This window comes from Hipposideros armiger, unplaced genomic scaffold (genome assembly GCF_001890085.2).
Source record: "Hipposideros armiger isolate ML-2016 unplaced genomic scaffold, ASM189008v1 scaffold_228, whole genome shotgun sequence".
Taxonomy (NCBI): Eukaryota; Metazoa; Chordata; class Mammalia; order Chiroptera; family Hipposideridae; genus Hipposideros; species Hipposideros armiger.
In genome coordinates, this window is record NW_017731578.1 from 1719849 (window position 1) to 1738076 (window position 18228).

The 18228-nt window shown below is 56.5% G+C and overlaps 1 protein-coding gene across 4 annotated transcripts in view; it reads left to right on the forward strand.

The window, feature by feature from the left end:
* The window catches only part of CTTN (cortactin), a 30447-nt gene extending 12506 nt beyond the window's left edge, over positions 1–17941 (forward strand). Inside the window, exons 7-18 of one of the 4 annotated variants that reach the window (XM_019654717.1) lie at positions 360–414; positions 1400–1510; positions 2987–3097; positions 3646–3756; positions 4605–4715; positions 5996–6051; positions 8207–8276; positions 9620–9768; positions 12518–12613; positions 14511–14682; positions 15374–15445; positions 16781–17941. In XM_019654717.1, the coding sequence (XP_019510262.1) occupies positions 360–414; positions 1400–1510; positions 2987–3097; positions 3646–3756; positions 4605–4715; positions 5996–6051; positions 8207–8276; positions 9620–9768; positions 12518–12613; positions 14511–14682; positions 15374–15445; positions 16781–16917 (1251 nt within the window). In that variant the 3' untranslated portion in view covers positions 16918–17941. The remainder of the gene's footprint in view (positions 1–359; positions 415–1399; positions 1511–2986; positions 3098–3645; positions 3757–4604; positions 4716–5995; positions 6052–8206; positions 8277–9619; positions 9769–12517; positions 12614–14510; positions 14683–15373; positions 15446–16780) is intronic. The other 3 variants (XM_019654718.1, XM_019654719.1, XM_019654720.1) reach the window with 3 other exon arrangements.
* Positions 17942–18228: the final 287 nt, after the last annotated feature.

Below are 18228 nucleotides of genomic sequence, written 5' to 3' on the forward strand. Positions count from 1 at the left end.
TGGGTCTGTGCTTGAGGACACCCCAGCGCACCTGGTCTGCCAGTGTCATCTGAAAAGCGAGTGTGTGTGTGGCCGTGGGGGATCGTCCTGGAGGGTGGGGGTAGCTGAGATCTGTGAGCAGAACTTGCACAGGCCGGTAGGGACGCTGCTTGGCCTGGGCAGCCCCAGGCTTTGTGGGAGGGGGTGTGGGCTCCAAACGCCAGCGCTCTTGGTGTTCATTAGACCTGCACCTGGCTCAGGAAATCAAAGTAAAAAAGATAACATGGTCCGTGTCTTTAAAAATTGCATCTGTGTTGTGGATTCGGAGTAACTGTTTTGGAGGTGTTTAAAAATACATTTCCCTTATCTTGTCCCCGCAGTCTGCTGTAGGCTTTGAGTACCAGGGGAAAACAGAGAAGCACGCCTCCCAGAAAGGTAAGATGCGCAGCAGGCAGCCGGTGACGGGGCCGGGGCACCGAGGACTCTGCCCCTCCTTAAGTGTCTGGGTCAGCGGTTCTCAACCTGTGGGTCACGACCCTTTTGGGGGCTGAACGACCTTTTCACAGGGGTCGCCTAAGACCATCGGAAAACAAAAAGATGTTTACATTACAATTCATAACAATAGCAAAATGACAGTTATAGAGTAGCAACAAAAATAATTTTATGGTCGGGGGTCACCACAACGTGAGGAACCTGTATTAAGGGGTCGCAGCATTAGGAAGGTTGAGAACCGCTGGTCTGGGTCATCTGGTAATGTGACAGTGCATTCCTGTCACACTCGCGAAGCCCTGGCCTCTGCTGTCATTGTGCCTCTGATGTGGCAGCAGAGGCTGCTTTCCCTTTGTCCGAGCCGCATCCCCTCCGAAAAGCTCACGCTCTGACTTAGTTGGCGAAAAGCTAATGCTCCCCAGGGTAGAAAGCAGGGCTGTGACGTCCCCCTGGTCTTGACACGGTGTTGGCTGACCTTTGTTAGGTCACACTGGTCTCAGAAAGCCATTTTTGAAAATGCAAGAATATTCCTTCCTCAAAGCACTTGAGGCGTTTTTGCAATTTCCTTTACTCCTGACACCGGGGTGTCATCACGTGACTCAGGGACACTCCCACCGCATCCGTCTGGCCGGCATGGATGTGGGAGGCGTGGCGCCTTTTCTGGAAAGCGTCCCTCGCAGCGTAGCTTTCTTGACATACTGACCTTTATTCAAATGGTGTTCCCCAAGTGGGAGTGCAGCTTCATCCTGCTGTCATGACAGAAGTGCCCTCTAACTGCCTGGTGTCCCGTGTCACTCGTGTGTGACAGTGGGTGGGTTCTCGTGTGTCTTAACCTGTGTGCCTCTTGGTGAGTTGCATGCCGACTTAGTTTCACCAAAGCCACAGCGTTTCTGTCATCGGGCCCACTCACCACCTGCTGCTGTCCCTGCAGACTACTCGAGTGGCTTCGGCGGCAAGTACGGCGTGCAGGCCGACCGGGTGGACAAGAGCGCCGTGGGCTTCGACTACCAGGGCAAGACCGAGAAGCACGAGTCGCAGAGAGGTGGGTCCGCGCGGCTCCCCGGCTCCGTGGGTGCCCCTTCCCGTCATGTCACTCATCCTGACATAAACACCCAGGAATTTGTCCTGCGGTACAGAACGGGTTACACTCCATGTACACTTAATCTTAAGGTTTTTGGACTTCAGATGTTTGGACGCCCGTGTTCTTTTCGGGTCATCGTCACGGGTTTGTCATTTTTAATGATGGCGCTGTCTTCCATTGTGACGACTGTGTAATCTATTGGACCATTCCTCTTTTGAATGTAGGATTTAGCTTATTTCCCGTTTTTTGATAATTTCAAGTGCAGAGGATGTTCTTGTACCTGTTTCTTACATACATAAGTGAGTATTCAAACGAACACATTCCTAGAAATGGCATTGCTGAGTCCAAAGACACTGGGTTGAAAATGTCCCTAGAGCTGTCCCTAGAGCCTTGCCCACGTTCCCCTTCACCGTCCCGGCCCCTGGGAGGGAGTGTCATGGAGGAGGTCTGAAAGATCCATTGCCCCCTGCAGAGGTCACATTCCTTGGTCCTTTGCTGTGTTTGTTTTGTTGGCCTGCATGTTTAAATTTTAAAAAATAATCGCCAACATTTAAAAATAGAGCTCACATATTAGAAGAACCCAGATTTCTTTGAAAACAAACACACACCAGCACTGGAAACACTGCTCTCTTGGCATTTCCCCTGGAAGGTTTGGTGGCCCCAGGGGCCGCTCAGCCTGATTTTCCGCGGGTGTCATGCCGGCACAACAGCGCGGCCCCTTTCTTGGCACTTGGTTTGCAGCGTCCACCTGCCGTGCGGGGTTACTTTAAATCCTGCCTGCTCCCTCCTCGCTGGCTTCACCGGCTTTACTGGAACCGTGCTCCTTTGCCCAGTATCCACACACTAGTGAGGACCCGGTGTCCATCCTGGTCCCCATGAGCCCTGGAAGAAGAGGGGTGCTGCGTCTGGGGAGCCCGGAGCCCAGCTAGCGTGGTGGGGCACCCTCAGGCCCCTCCGCGGCCCCAGGCCCTCTGGAAAGGGATTTGACCTTCGCATCCTGTCCATTAATGCATCCACACTTTAGTGTCCAGGAACCGTTTAAATGACAACCCTGAGCAGAACTGATGTTTCTGGAAGATGCTTCATGTCGCTCTTGTTTCTTTGAAGGTGATCCCGGGCGGGCACAGCTCTGCTCGCTTTCGTTCAGGAGGCACCGTGACCTGTCCTGACCTCAGAGGCTTCCTCATAAACCAGTATTTTGTGCCGTCTTTAGGGAGAATGGGCGCTGCAGTTATTAACCTGCCGTAGTTACTGCTGTCGTGTTTCTGTTGTTACACATAAGTAGTACCTTTAAGGATTTCCATATTGCTCAGTGACCTTAGAGTGAGCCTAAGAGATTTCTGTTTTGTTTCGTTCAGCTGAGCGATAAACGTTCCAAGACCGTGCATGCTTCTTGGTTCCGTGGATGGTGTGTAAACAGTGCTTTCTTGTTTTTAGATTACTCCAAAGGCTTTGGTGGCAAGTATGGCATCGACAAGGACAAGGTGGACAAAAGCGCCGTCGGCTTTGAGTATCAAGGCAAAACGGAGAAGCACGAGTCCCAGAAAGGTGGCTGCAGTTTAAGCTTCCTCTCCAGCTGGCAGCCGTTAGCGAGATAGGTGGTAACCAGAGCGGAAACGGAGACCAGAGCTCCCCAGCGGCCCGGAGTGGATGTCTCGCTTTAATTAAATACTCACTTTAAAGCAGCACATCCCAAAACACAGCTGTTAAATAAGAAATCAAATCCTCACACTTTTTGGGGGGATCTAACACACCAGGAGTGTCTGTCACTTGTGGTGACGGCCTTGGGCCGCACGTCTGTGTCTGTTAATGGTGACACCGCAGTGGCTCATTAGTGCTGTTTCAAGCCACATGCCATGGAGCGTCTGATGTGAGGCCCCATCTGTGTTTCCTCACAACATAGATTATAGGTTAGAGTTTCTCCCAGACACTCTACAGGATGTCCTCTTAATGTCACCCAAAGTTTCACCAAAGATCTGGGAGAGAGAGGACGCAGTTAGCCAGTTGTTCGTATTCCCTGCATTGAAAACCTGCTTTCTGCCTGTTACCCACGCGGCCCGTTAACGCTGGATCATGGCCTTGTCTCGTCCGTGTAGACTACGTGAAAGGGTTTGGAGGGAAGTTCGGTGTGCAGACAGACAGACAAGACAAGTGTGCCCTGGGCTGGGATCACCAGGAGAAGCTGCAGCTGCACGACTCGCAGAAAGGTACGTCCATGTCCACGCTCGTTCTTGGGGTCCTTTCAGAGGTTGGCTGATTGTCAGTCACAGGTCCGTTGAGATGCCGTGTTCTCGCTGTATTTCTGTGGCAGTGTTGTTCTGTCGTCACTGTTTGGGGTTGTCCTGTGCCTCCCACAGTTTTGAGAAAACCCTTCAGCCAGTGTAGGATTAACCGTCCTCTCCCATGTGGGAGGTCTGCTGGTGGACAGGCGGTGTGGTCACCTGCTTACGAAGCCAGTCACCACCAGTGGCATCCTGGGAGTGCTGTTTCCTGCCCTTGCGGTGCAGCCAAAGGGGCGACAGGGTCCCCAGCCCGTGAACTCCTGTTGATAAATGTGCTGTAATTTGTGAAAGGAGATACTTCCTTTCTACCCGGAAGTGCTTGCTGAGCATAATGGAACCCTGTCCCTGGGAGGGAAGGCCTCGAGGGTGACCCAGACGGAACCCCCACCCTTCAGCCAGCCCAGTCAGGAGTGGGGCTAATTTCGCTGCCGTGTAAGACTGTGTGTAACGTGTCTCTTCACCTGCACAGACGCGTTCTCTTGTCTGCGGCGTGGTAGGGCCCTAGAAAGACCTCGAACGTGGAGTGGCTTTAACTGAATCGTTTCAAATACAGATCTGGTCTGAAGTGTTCAGATCTTAAGTGTTCAGCTTCTTCTGTAACCTTTGCGCCCACGTTGGACCGTGACCTTGGGAACTGGCTCTTCAGCCCCGAGCGCGGGGAGCCCCTGCTTTTTCCAAACCGTGTATTTGATTCTCGCATGAGCTCATGCGATTCTAACCAAACTGTGTTTCCTCTCTCGGTGTTTTCTCTGCTGTTGCTTGTGGATTTTCAGATTATAAGACTGGTTTCGGAGGCAGATTTGGTGTTCAGTCCGAGAGGCAGGATTCCTGTGCTGTGGGGTTTGATTACAAGGAGAGACTGGCCAAGCACGAGTCCCAGCAAGGCACAGTTGCTCACTAGCCTCTCACCCCCGCGTCCCGCCCCCGGCAGTGCAGCCACTTCCAGCACAGACTTCAGGGCTCAGCCTCCCGAGCCACCCACTGTCCCTTGGTGGGGCATGTGGGCATTTAGGCCTGGTTTTATGTTGGAGCGATATTAACTTGCACCCTTCTGCCCCCATTCTCCCTGTAACCTTTGGGATCTGGGTTTGGTGAAACATGATTGTAGTTTATAGGTTATGTCAGTCCAAACCCATGTGACTAGTTTCTGGAATGGGCGTCTGGTCCCCCAGCAGCCTCCTGCAGGAGTTCTTGCTGTTGACAGTGACTTGTGAATAGCTGACGAGGCCACCTCTTGCCTCCGAGACGAGGAGAAACGTTTGGCTCACCCACACCCCTGGCTCCCACCGCAGGCTTGGTGGCAGCGTGTTCTGTGTGGTTTCTGTGTGTCATTGTGGTGGCGTTTTTTTGGGCTCGTAGTGCAAGGTGTTTCTGTTTTTTTGTTTGTTTTGTTTTTGGATGACACCGTCTATGTATAAGTTCACACAGAGCCAAACAGTATGAACACAACCTGAAAGAGACAGAAGTTTCCAAGTCTATATATTGGTTGTCCGAATGGCAAACACATTTTTCCTTAGAGCAGTTATTTAATTACCTTCAAATTTTGGACACGGGTTTTAGAACCTGGACATGTGACGGGAAAACGAGTACAGGGCAGAGTTCAGGCTTTCAGTCCCAGTGTCAGAGACACGTGATGCGTTCAGCGGGAGAAGGGGACCACATGGCAATGGCCTTGACCCCACGTGGTGTTGATACTGCATCACAGCGACCGTCACGTCCATCTGTGTTGCTACCACAAAAGTATTTGGCTGGTAGAATTTCTCCACAGAACGTTTTTTTTCAAAAAGCCAGAGAAAGCCTGGGTTGAGCCCCCTTCAGTGCTCCGCAGAGCCGGAGGGCAGGGTGGGCGGGCAGGGCCGGGGCTGGGGGAAGACTGTGCTAGGAAGTGGCTCGCTGCCGGCCCTCCACATCCCCTCGGCCCACGCTGCCCCCGAGATGCGGGAAGCATGCACACGCCTCTTCTGCCTCTCGCTGCCTGCGGGCTGCGGGGAGAAACGAAACACAGTGCAAGCCCTGCAAACACATAATGGCGTTTGGGGCTTGTCGTTTCTTCTGGCTCTGGGGCCATCTTCGGGGCTGTTTCTGGACCCGGGTGCATGCGTCCTCCGTCGGCGCCGCACTTGCCCTCGACCTGAGACTAAGTGTTGTGTTTGCCACCTTCCAGACTACGCCCGAGGATTCGGCGGGAAGTACGGGGTGCAGAAGGATCGCATGGACAAGGTAGGCATTCGGACCTGGGGCTTGCTGTCTTCTGCCCGTGTGCTTCCGGGAAGCGGGCAGCTCTGGGTGTCAGCGCGCTGTTCCGTGGATGGTCCCAGGTGGGCGCCTGGCTCATGATCAGAAGTGCAGACGTTTACATCAGGCATGTGTCAGCACCATGGTGGTGAGGTAGCTAATACGTGTGCCAGGCCTCGGCTGGTGTGTCCTGGGCCTCCTGTGAGGCAGATACGGTCTCTGTCACATTTCGTAGTCAGGAGGCCCAGTGGTGAGAGGCTGGGCCACCATTGCAACCCTGGCACGTAGGCTGGAGAGCCAACATGAGAGCCTCTAGGATCTGGGGCTGTTTGAATTCAAAGTAATTAGCAGTAAACCACGTTGGAAAGTGAGTTCCTTGGTCACACTGACCACGTTAGAAGAGCTTAGTACCACACGCAACGGTGGATGTCACCTGGGAGCGGGCAGACCTGGGACATCTGTGTCCTTGGACCGCGTCCACCTGGAAGCCGGGTCCTAACCCCTGGGCTGCCTCTTGCAGCTGCTCTGCGGAAACACTCCTTGTCCTCATCAGGGACTCCTGCTGGACTTGTCACTTCTGACTGGCTCTAGTGCCCCAGTGGGTCGGTCTCGAGCACGTCAGATGATTGTTCTAGACTCCAGTGCAGCCATGTCTGAGTATCAGACTTGGGAACGGGTGTGGCTTCCATCTCCTGTCAGTTCAGCAGAGCGGAGACTCAGGCCACCCTGCGCAGTCCTCTGCCTGGCCCAAGGTGATGGACAGCAGAGCTGGGACTCCCCCACGTGACCATGTGTGGGCCCCGGGAGCAGGTGGCAGGGCACGGGGCTCCTGCTGAGGGGCTGGAAAGGTCCTCAGGAAGTGAGTGCGAGTTCAGTTTTGCGGGGTGGGCGGGCGATTGCCAGGGAAGATGGGGCCTGGAGGCTGGGAGCAGAGGCACACGGTGGGACGAGGGTCACCACAGATAGGAAGACCTAAGAGAAACTCGTTGGGGGTGCGCTGCCGAGCCCGGTAGGGGCTGAGGGGCTGCTAGGGACCCACCCCCGGAGCCTGCAGACCCTGTGAGGTTGCTGCTTCATTAGACAAGCTCTGAGTGGCCCTGGAAAGGTTTCATAGCAAGTGACATGACTGGGACCCGATTTAGAAGCCCTGGCTGTAGTGTGGAAGTGGATTGGGGGAGGGCGGAGCCGTGAGGCCGTGGCCCCAGCTGGAAGGTGGCCTCTGTGGTTTGTGGGGTGCGGTGATGGCTCAGGCCGGGGATGGGGCAGTGGGAGCGAAGCACTGTCTTCAGCGGTGTGGGTGGTGTGGCCGGAGGGTGCTATGGGGTGAAGGGGAGAAAGGCAGGAGCTCCGCAGGGGGACAGTGGGGCCATTGCCGTGCTCTCAGGAGGAGCCGGCGAGGGTGCGGCGAGGTTGGGCTGCTGGTCGGGCGGGTAGATGAGGACAGACAGCCAGGTAGGTGTGTGTGTACAGGTGTGTGTGTACAGGTGTGGAGCGGAGGCCGCTGGGACACCGGGGGAGCCTGAGGAGTGGTGACGGGCCCAGGGCCGTGCCTGCAGGGTGGCCGCGGTCAGGCTGGTGGGAGGGGACTGGGAAGGGTGGTGCCCAGTGAGATGGGGGTGCCCACGGGTCCGGTGATGCTGGTCTGAGGGGCGAGAGTTTCAGGGAGGAGGGAGGAGAGGGGTCACCCGCGCACAGCGGTGCTGCGGATGGGCTGATGTCTGGGCAAGCGACGCGGCGGCCCCTCGAGTCCTGGAGAGGGGCTTAAGGGGGAGCTTGGAGGGGGCTGGCTGACGGGTCCGGGCCATGTGGGGAGGGGAGCCACGGAGTCAGCCGGTTCCGGCCCACTTCACCCCGTGGTCTGGGTGAGCTGGGCCGTGGTCGCTCGAAAGGATGGCGCTGTTTTAAGATGGGAGATGCCAGAGCGTCTCGGGGATGTGTAGGGGGGCCCCGGGGGAACGTGGGGAGCGTGGGGTCCCTGGGAGGTGGCCTCGGGCAGGAGGTTGAGGAGCCTGGTGTGGTGGTGATTGTGGTTCCTATTAATGACGATGGCAGTGAGCCATCTACCTGTGGGCGGAAAGTGGGTCACAGGGCGTGAAGAGGAGAGACCACGCCCCCTGACCCGCCTCCCCTGTCTCGGTAGAATGCTTCCACTTTTGAGGACGTCACCAAGGTGTCCTCCACTTACCAGAAGACAGTCCCTGTCGAAGCAGGTAGGTCCTAGCAGACACCCAGCAGCACTGCGGTTTCCCAGGAAGAAATTCCGTGCTGGGCGGGGCTCCTGGGGAAACGCTGAGGCCAGGAGGGTCCTTGGCAGATGGGAGCCGGGAGAGAGGCAGCCCTGATGGGAGTGTGTCTTTGGGAAAGCCTTGGTGGCCCTTCTGATGGCAGGTCCCACGGAGGGTCAGGGCACCTTCCAGACGCAGCGTGTGGCAGCTCCCTGGCCAACATGGCTTATGGCTGTTGTACTTTACTGGGTTAGAATGTAAACAGAAGACATTAAAGTTTTATTAATTCACTCGAAAATGATGAAACCATCACGTATTAATTTCTATAAGGAAATAACTACATTTTCAAAACAACATGCAGGATGGTGGCACCATTTTGCATTTCTGTAAATGCCCTTCATACAAGACAGTTGGATTCTCACAGCTGCTGTTGCTGTGACGAATCAGGTTGTTCAGGAAGAAAGTGTGGACTCGCACAGATCTGCAATTGGGAGAGAGAAGGGTGTTGCCGTAGCCACCTTGGGTCCTGTGGGCGCTCTCCTCTGAGGCCCCCCAGGCAGTGCCTGAGTGGGGGCCCCCTCACAGTGGTTTGTAACTCGTACTGGTCATTTGGAAAGTACTGGATCACTGACTTCTGCGATCTCCCAAATGGTGAATTTCATTTCATTATACAGTATCCTAAAAACTCCATTCATAAATATTGCCATCAATCGTATCAGAAAGTCTTTCAGTAAAATTGGGACATTGCCATGCTCGTGGGGGCAGGTCCGAGTTTTCCAGCGTTCTGATGGGACTGGAGAGCTGACTTGTCCCATTGACAGCAGTTACCGCGGTGGCTTTTCTGTTTGTTTGTTTTGGAAAAGATGCCTGCCACAGACCCAAGCAGGCATGAGTCCTTGAGTTCAACTTGCAGCTCAGACAGTCCCCAGGTTTTTCCTGTGATGAGTGCTTAGCGTCCCCGTGCAGCAGCAGTGGTGTGTGCGGGCTCCCAGTTGTCACTGTAAACACCCAGAGCTGTGTGCTCCAGTGCTGAGATTCAGTCCGCATCAGTGCTTTCTGCTGTTTTATCAAGGGCATCCCTGTGGGAAGTTGGGTTTCTTTCCTGTGTGTGTGGTGGGGAAGAATACAGCGATGTTTGGAATATAAAGTGCCCCAAAAATGAGGCTCGTGATGTTCATCCATCACCCCGACTGCAGTGGACAGAGGCACAGGGCTGGTTCGCAGTGGCCGGGCCGGCAGTGCGGGACTTGTTCCCATGAGTGGTCACCCCTGTGAATCCAGGGAGACGGTGGTGTTGATGTCATGCGGAAATCTCCCCTCCCCTCTAGTCAACAGCAAAACCAGCAACATCAGAGCTAACTTTGAAAACCTCGCAAAGGAGAAAGAACAAGAGGACAGGCGGAAGGCGGAAGCAGAGAGGGCACAGCGGATGGCGACGGAGCGACGGGAGCAGGAGGAGGCCCGCAGGCAGCTGGAGGTGAGCGGGGGCTGGCGCCGCGGGGCCCCTCCTGCGCGTGCGTGCCTGCATGCCTTGGGCCTCGCATTCGGCTCGTCCTGCCTCCTGGTCTGGAGGGTTTCACTAGGAATCGCTTCGCAGTCCCGCTTAAGGCTGCACACTTAGGAACTTGAACTTTCAGCCGCATGTAGCCAGTCTTTGGACCACCACATACTAGACAGCTGCGCTTGCTAATTCTGAGCGCAGCGACCTGCGAGCCTCTCCCAGCTGTCGGCCTTCATGTCTGGAGTTCTCTGTTGCCCTCTCCCTGCACTGAGCTCCCGTCCCAACGTTCCCCAGCAGCCCCTGCCCTTCCCCGTCTCCCTGCAGTCCGCCCTCTTCCCAGGAGGAGGTCGAGGACAGAGAGCGGTCCCCGTGAGAAGCCGAGCGTCTCCTTTGCAGCCCTGGCTCCTGCCGCCTGGTCCGCTGTGTTTCGTGGGCTCCGTAGTTTGTCCACTAGAGAGAGGGTGGGAGCAGAGCAGGTGCGCAGGAGGGTGTGGACTTGGTCCTTCTGGATCTCCCCCGGTGGACCAGTGGCTGATGGCCCAGGTTCTCAGGCTCACCTCCTAACTGGGCGGCCACTAACAGTGGCAGGTCCGCTCCCTGACCCGTAAAGTGCGGGTGGAAACACTCCCACGACTCTTGCTGGGGTGGTTAGGACGCAGAATCTGAAATAACGCACATGCAGCTGTTTGGAAAACTGGAAAATCCTACTTAACCCAGTGGACATCTCCTCCCTAGATCAGTGGCCTGGCCTCTGAAAAGCCCATCGAGGGAGAACGGAGGGTTGAGAAAACTGCCACGCAGCAGGCAGGAAGTGAATGAAATAAGCCCTGATGTGCACTCCCGTGCTGCCTAACCACGGGGACGCGCTCTGAGAAATGTGCTGTGGGCGATTCTGGCGTGCGAGTATCAGAGGGCGCGCGCAAGCACCCCGATGGTAGCCTGCCGAACCCCTGGGCTGCGTGGCACACCAGCCGTCTGTGGTCCGGCTCGTGACTTTTGTCACACGCACTGAAGCTGGAATAATAGATTTGTATAGTTACCATTTACCATTCCTTAAATTGTTAGAAACATTTAAAGATCTCTCTCCTTCACAGTCTTCAGTGAGATGTTTGTTGGTTTTTCTTTGTTGTTCAGCACACAGATAGACACACGTAAGGCATCTTTTCCTGAAACCCTGGTCGCCTTTGTGAATAATGAATGCCTTCCTCATTTTATGCCTTAGAATTTTAACCCCTGCCCCGCAAGTCCCGTCAGCATCCAAAAGATGCAAAAGGACTGGGCTGCTGGAGAAGAAAAAGGCTCAGGTCACTGTTACCCAGCCCCGTGCCTTTCGCGCGCCTCTTGCTGTCCCTTCTGCTGTGCTGTTTCCAGCCCCCGTCACCCCTGTCACCAGCTTCTCCCCGTCAGCACAGCACGGCTTGCCCAGGACCCTCTTGGTTGTGGGAAGAGGCTCCAAAAGTAGGAGTGCCAACGGCCGCCTCCGAGTGGCCCTGGCAGGTGGGGACACCAACGTGGGCCACGTGGACGTGACTCAGTCTCGGGAGCCTGGCCCCCGGAGAGGAATTTCTCTGTACCAGTGGATTTGAGAGGGGCTGTCACAGACCCGTGTCCAGGCGACACAGGTGTAAACCGGCAGCCTCTCTGAAGCCCACGCTTCGCCCAGCCCCCCTGCCCAGCCCCTTCAGAAAAACACTCTCCTGCCGCCCGTGTTGAACCCTGATGGTTCCTCTGAGTCATGTTGGATTTGTGACAGCTGGTGGTGCCGGTCAGGCAGAGCTACCCGGGTCGAGACTGGACTGAAATCAGGAGCCCGACGGTTTTCTTTACAAGTCAGCACTTCCGTCATCCCCGTTCCCGAGGCAGCCTGGCTGAGGGTCCCGCTTCTGCCGTTCCCTCGTGTGTGTCCCGGGCGTGCCACTCACTCACTGTTCTCGCACCTGTTTCCTCAGCTGTAACATGGAGGAAAAACCCAGCCTCCGGGCCGCCAGCACTGGGTCCTGTGGCTGCGGCGTCCCATGATCACAACTTAGTGGCTTAAAACGACACGCAGTTCTGACAGGTGTCGGGTTCCCACTGGGGGCTCCAGGGGACAGTCCGTTCCTGCCTTCCCGGCCACTAGAGGTGTCCCCAGCCCTTGCTGTGACCCCTCCAGCCTTTGCTTTGGTCAGCACATTTCCTGATCTTCACTTCTTGTCGGCGTTCCCTTTGCCACGTGAGGTCACATACAGGGTCTGGGATTGGGACGTCGATGTCTTTGAGGGGCCATTACTCTGTCTACCACAGTCTGCTTCTGGCCCCCAAAGGTCCATGTCCATCCTACATGCAAAATACATTCACCCCGTTTTAAGGTCCCCAAAGTCTCAGTCCATTACAGCATCAACTCAAGGCCCCAGGTGTCATCCTCTAAATCAGCTTAGCAGGAATGGGGGTCCACGGAGCCACAGCTTGGTGTCAGTACGCTTGCCTTCCTGACGGAGTTACATAAATCTCTTTACATGGTGGCGGCAGGAGGCCTGAGGGCCACCGAGGTCCTGTTTGTTGACAGTGCCTGGCTGGCTGCGTGACTTTGATGCAAAGCACACCCCCAGTGCTTCAGCTCCGTGCGGGGGCTTCCTGCTCTTCCCTCGGGCAGAGAGTGTGCGCTGAGCTTGGTGCGCCCGTTTCTGGCACGCGCCTGGTGATCCCAGGTGGCCTGGCGGCGTTCTGACGGCTGCTTGCCTTTCAGTTACAGGAGCAAGCCAGAGCCCAGAAGCAAACGCCGCCCGCGTCCCCCACTCCACAGCCGGTCCAGGAGAGGCCGCCTTCCAGCCCCATCTATGAGGTTGGTGTCGCCATTCTGACTCTGCAAAGACACCCTTTCTAGCTCGTGCCACCATGGACAGAGTTATCCCCTCCACTGCTCGGCTGGGTGCCCGTCCCGAGAGGGCGGCCTGGACAATGGCCCTCGGTGCTGGGGAGCACACGGCACGCCTCACCTTCTGCAGCCCCCAGCTGGGCCCCATTCCCCAGCTGCTGTCCCCCAGTGAGGTCTCCTGATGTCACGTGGTCACGATTTCTGGTCTCACTTCCTCTCTGCTGCTGTGACACTGACCACACTCCCTTCTAGAATCCACATCCCCAGCACCGAGCTGCCACTCTCCCACGAGACCTCACTTCACTGGCCGCCCCTCTAGCTCCCTTGTCTCCCTCAGCCCCGAGACTGTCCTCGGCCCTTTCTCCTCACACCCGCCATCAGGGCCTTGTGACCAACGGCCTCTGTCCCCAGGACCTGCTGACACGTTCCCCCGCGTGCTCCCCTGATCTCTGACCAGCTGCCTGTCTGCCTCCCTCCACTTTGGGTCTCTGGCCTCCTGCATGGGCTGCGTGTGCCTCTGCCTCTCCCAGGAGCCCCTCTGCCACCACCATCCATGGCCATTGCCCGGTCCAGACCTGAATCCCGTCCCCTCTGTGTCCCCGCAGTCACTGTCCTGGTTCACACACCTGTCTTCTTTCACCTGGATGTCATCCCTCAGAGGTCATTGAGTCACAAGGGACGAAAACTAAGCTCATGAGGCATAAAGGGGACAAGGATCGTGGAGAGCTGTGGGCCTGGGGGTGGGGGACCGTGGTCTCCTCACCACTAGGGGCCTCTCCTTGAGCTGCTGCTTCCTCTGCATGACAGCTGTGCCCTCCGGACTCCTGGGCAGGTGTGGGCGTGGCCGCGTAGCTCTAGTCCAGTGGAAAGGGGGCCTTGAGCCATCCGTCCTCGCCATGTCCCACTGCAGGGCCAGTCACTGAGAAGTTGTTCCTTTGAGAGGCCAGGATGGCATGCTGTCCCCAGCGTGGAGGGGAGTGGGTTCTGCAGTCGGCAGCCCTGGCGGTCATGTGATGTGGGAGGGCGGGGCGCTGTTGCCAGAAGACAGAGTAGGGCGACGCCCCCACACCAGGACCCGCCTCACCTCCAGTCCCTCTCCATGCAGGGGAAGCTTGCCTAAAGGACGCTCGGGGCTTGTCACTTCCTAGCAGTTTAACCGTTTGGTGGCCCGGAGGTGGCATCCCCTCTCTGGCCTCCATCAGAAGCCACTGCCTGACACTGGCTCTTACTGGGGCCTCTCCATGTAGGCCTTGCTTGCTGTGACCCACCGGGGTGCCTTCAGGTGGACTCTGGTCAGAAACACTGCATAAGCCTCCAGTGATGCTAAATCGTTCAGAACTTTCATTAGGGCCCAGAAGTCACAGGAGTGTGGTCAGTGGTGCGATTTCCTCTGAGTGTCTGCATGTGCAGGTGGCTCCTTGGTCACACCCTTCACCTGAGGGTTCTGTTAGGACACACCCGCTGTCCGTGGGCTGGGCTGCTCTGGGCACTGTAATGGCTGACGCCCTGAAGCCACTGGGAGAGATGTGGAGGGCTGGCCGGCCCTCCGGTGCTCTGGGCGGCCTGGAGGGCTGGGGCCTAGAAAAGGCCAACTGTGATACAGGCATCGGTTCTGGGCAGGCGTGTGGGCTGAGTTACTGCAGGACTTCGGGGTGTGGGGGTGTGAGGAGCGAGTTTTCAGGAGAAAGTGGCACGTGGTCCTCCCGACAGTGCTGTACCACGGTTAGAATCGGAGCCTTCCCCAGATGTCAGCTGCTAATGCCTCCTTAGCCTGTTTCCTCAGTCCCGCCTGGGACTAAGAAGCGGCTTGTGTGTCAGAGACCCAGCTCAGGTCACGTGACATGTCTCGCCGACTCTTCCCCAGGACGCGGTCCCGTTCAAGGCTGAGGCCGGCAGCAGAGGCCCCGTGAGCGAGCCTGAGCCTGTGTACAGCCGGGGGGCCGCCGACTACCAGGAGGCCGGCAGCCAGCAGGGCCTGGCCTATTCCCCTGAGGCCGTCTACGAAACGACAGAGGCCCCCGGCCACTACCAAGGAGGTAGGGGGTCTCCTGCGTCGGTCCCGGGGGAGGGGTGCCCGTTAAGTTCTGCTCTGCATCTGATCTGTGAACATTGTCTCACATCCCTGTTGACTAACCTGCCCCCCTAGACCCCAGGAGACTTGGTACAGCCTCCTGTGGGGGTTCCAGGAAGCTCCCTGCTTGTGCCGGGGGCGCCGGGCAGGGGTGGGAGGAAGGGGCTTCTGCTGTAGAGCATCTTCTGGAGCGGAGAGCCCCGCTCCAGGCAGCCCGAGTATCCTGGGGTCCTCAGAGATGGTTTCCGTACCCTCTGAAATCCTCAGATGTTCTAATTGGGTGAACACGAAACTCGGTCTCTTATTTTTAAAGGTGAGGTTTCCTGCAGTGCGTTCAGCCAGACGTCACCAGGCCCCCACCCACAGGGAGTAACAGGACGGTGTCAGCAGGGCCTTGACCTTTCCCCAAGTGTGCCTCCTGCTGGCTGTGGGCTTTCCGTGATACACCCTTCCTGAAAGTTGTCGCGATACCCGTCCTGGTGCTCATTGGGGGTGTCACACCTGGAGTCCTGTGGCTAGAAGCTGCCTGATGCCCCACAGCCGATCACCCCCATGGTGCCCGGCGTTCCCAGCCCCTTGGGAAGGGCTCTAACAGAGCGAAGATGGATGCGTCCAACTTTGGTGACCTCTCAGGTCTTGTCTCGGTTTATTTTTAGAGGAGAACACCTACGATGAATATGAAAACGACCTTGGAATCACAGCCATTGCCCTCTATGACTACCAAGCAGGTGAGGGACCCACAGCTGCGGGGGGAGGGGGCTCAGCACCATTGCCCACCTTACGCACGTTTCCCAGTAGCGTGTCTCTTAAGAACCTGACTTAGAGCGTCATTCCAGTTTTAAAAAAACAGCTTATAATTTTTTTTAAAATGTATTTTGAACTAATTTCAGAGTTACAGAAATCCCATCTCCCTCTGTCTCTAGACACACGCAACGCACACCCATTACGTTTGGTCATTTTCTGAACCGTCTGCAGCTACAGTTGCAGGGGTGCCCCATGCTCCCTAAAACCCTAGTGTGAATTCCCCAAAACCAGGGACACCATCCCCTATAAAAGCACACTCCAACCACCAAGTGAGAATGTCACCATTGAAACACCACGTCTACAGACTGGTCACATTTTACCTGCTGTTCCAACACCACCTCTTGTCCTGTTTGGGCCAGTTCCCTGCATTTCCCTGTCACCTCTGGTCCCCTCCACCTGCAGTAGCCCGTAGCCTCCGCCTGTCCTTCATGCCCTCAGCGCCTCTCACTCTGGGGTGACCCACGGCCCGGCTGAGGCCCTGCTGTCATGGCAGGGAGGCCACAGACATGCTTTGTCCTCTGCACCCCACAGCACCCGGGCACACGACACCCGTCCCACACAGTGCTGTTTACTGTCACCTGGTCACTGGTGTCGGCCAAACCGCACTGCACAGTCCCCATTTATCCCTTTGCAGCTGATGAGTCTGTGGTGGCTCCCCCACGTCCTGTCACCTCAGACTTGCAGCCCCATGGACGTCAGCCCTGCTGGGTGGTTCTCCACTCCTGCCTGTCCTCCTGTCTTGGTGGCTGGCACCCCCCCACCGCCATGTATGCACGCGTACATTTATTTATACGTGTGTGGATTCTGGGAGATTTCGGGGTCGACATCGTTTTTCAAACGTCACCAGTTGTCCCGCTCCTCCCATGTCAGCTTTGGCGTCTTCCTCAGCCTCGCAGCTTCTGCCGCGAGATACCTGGCCGTCGGGAGTGGGCACACTCACTTCCCTTCCCTGTCCCGTCCCTGCGCACCGGTGGGTGCCTGCCTCCCGTCCCCCACCAAGGACAAGGCGTCCCCTCCAGATGGGACAGGATGGTGGAAGGAGGCCAGTGGTGCCCTGCATGCCGGTTCCGGCCTGAGCGGGTGGGCTCAGCGCTCGAAGTGTGGGACGGGCTCTGCAGCTGGGTGTGTGGCAGGCCCAGGCCCTCGCCCTGGTCCAGACCGAGTCCACGTCGGAGGCTGCGGCTCCTGGTGGCCCGTGGGCCTCCTGGCAGGACAGTGCACGCTGAATGTCACCGTCATTCTCTGTGCCTCTTCCCTAGCGGGCGATGATGAAATCTCCTTCGACCCTGATGACGTCATCACCAACATCGAGATGATTGATGATGGCTGGTGGCGCGGCCTGTGCAAGGGCAGGTACGGGCTCTTCCCGGCCAACTACGTGGAGCTGCGGCAGTAGGCGGCCCAGCCGCCGCGACCAGTCCTGCTCGCCTGTCGGCCCGTCAGGGCGGGAGGGGAGTGTATGTACTGCTTTTATATTTAATACTCTCGCCGACGCTTTTGAAAACGTTTATGCCACAGAATTTGCTAATATATTGTAATCGTGTTCCTTAGGAGGACTTTGGGAATTGTTTTTATGCGTTTACGGTATTTTTTTTTCTTTGCCAAATTGACTGTCACATGGAGCCACATCAGGGACCCTTAGTTCTCCTGAGTGCGCGCTGGCCTTGTCCCCATGGTCAGCAGGTGGCACCCGTGACAAACTCATGATCTTTCACTTCATCACCTGTCGCTCCAACGATGGCCGTGTGGCTGTTAGGCCCTGGTCACTGTCCCCGGAAGGACGTCCCTCTCGAGTCTCAGTGTTGGGACAAAGAGAGAAGGGCATGACAGTCAGAATTGAGGAAATTGCTAGAAAGTATGCGAGCTTTAAGGTCAGGTGGAAAAGCCTTTCGTACTATGAAATCCCACATACTTGAGTTTAGCATCAACCCCGCGCTTTCTCCCGGGTGTCCCTTCTTGTCGGTCCCTTGCCTCCCTTGACGCCCCAGCCACCCAGGAGCTGCTGAGCCCCTGCCTCTGTCTCTAGGGTCCGGAGGCCTGCACATGGCTGCTGGCGCTCGGACACATGTCTGTTGTGTGGAAAACAGGCCACTTTGCTGCCGGACGCAGGTGCCTTCTCATAAACTGCCAGAAAAGCCTTCCCATCGGGGGAGTCATGCTGTTTTGCCAAAGCATCATGTTGAGGGACAGTAAAACTTGACTGACTTGCTGAAAACAGGAAGCGAGCAGGAGCGGTGCTCTCAGCGTCTGGGACAGTGGCTGGCGAGCGTTTTCTTCCCTGAGGGGCGGTTGTATGTCATCCTTGCTTTCCCATGATTCGGTCGGGTTTATATGCAATCACTGTGTCTAAATTTCTGTAGCACACATCATAGGTATGATTTTTTAAATTAAATATTCAAAATAAACTTTTTGATCCATTGGCTGCTGACCCGCTCTGGCCTTTGGTTGATGAGGAAGATGGCGGCTTTCCTGGCAGCCCCACGCCGCTCGCTGGCCCCCGACTTCCACGGCAGCACCTCCACTCAGCTCTGACCAACTACAGGAGCCCTTTGAAAGCAGCGTGCTCCCTAAAAGGAGATCTCTATAAGGTGGAATGTATTATTCTCGCACGTCGTCAATTTTTTGGACAAGGGTTCCAAGCAGAATAGAAAATGCTCTGTTTAAAATCATTTCTGAATTACCATTCATAAACTAAATCCTCAGGTGG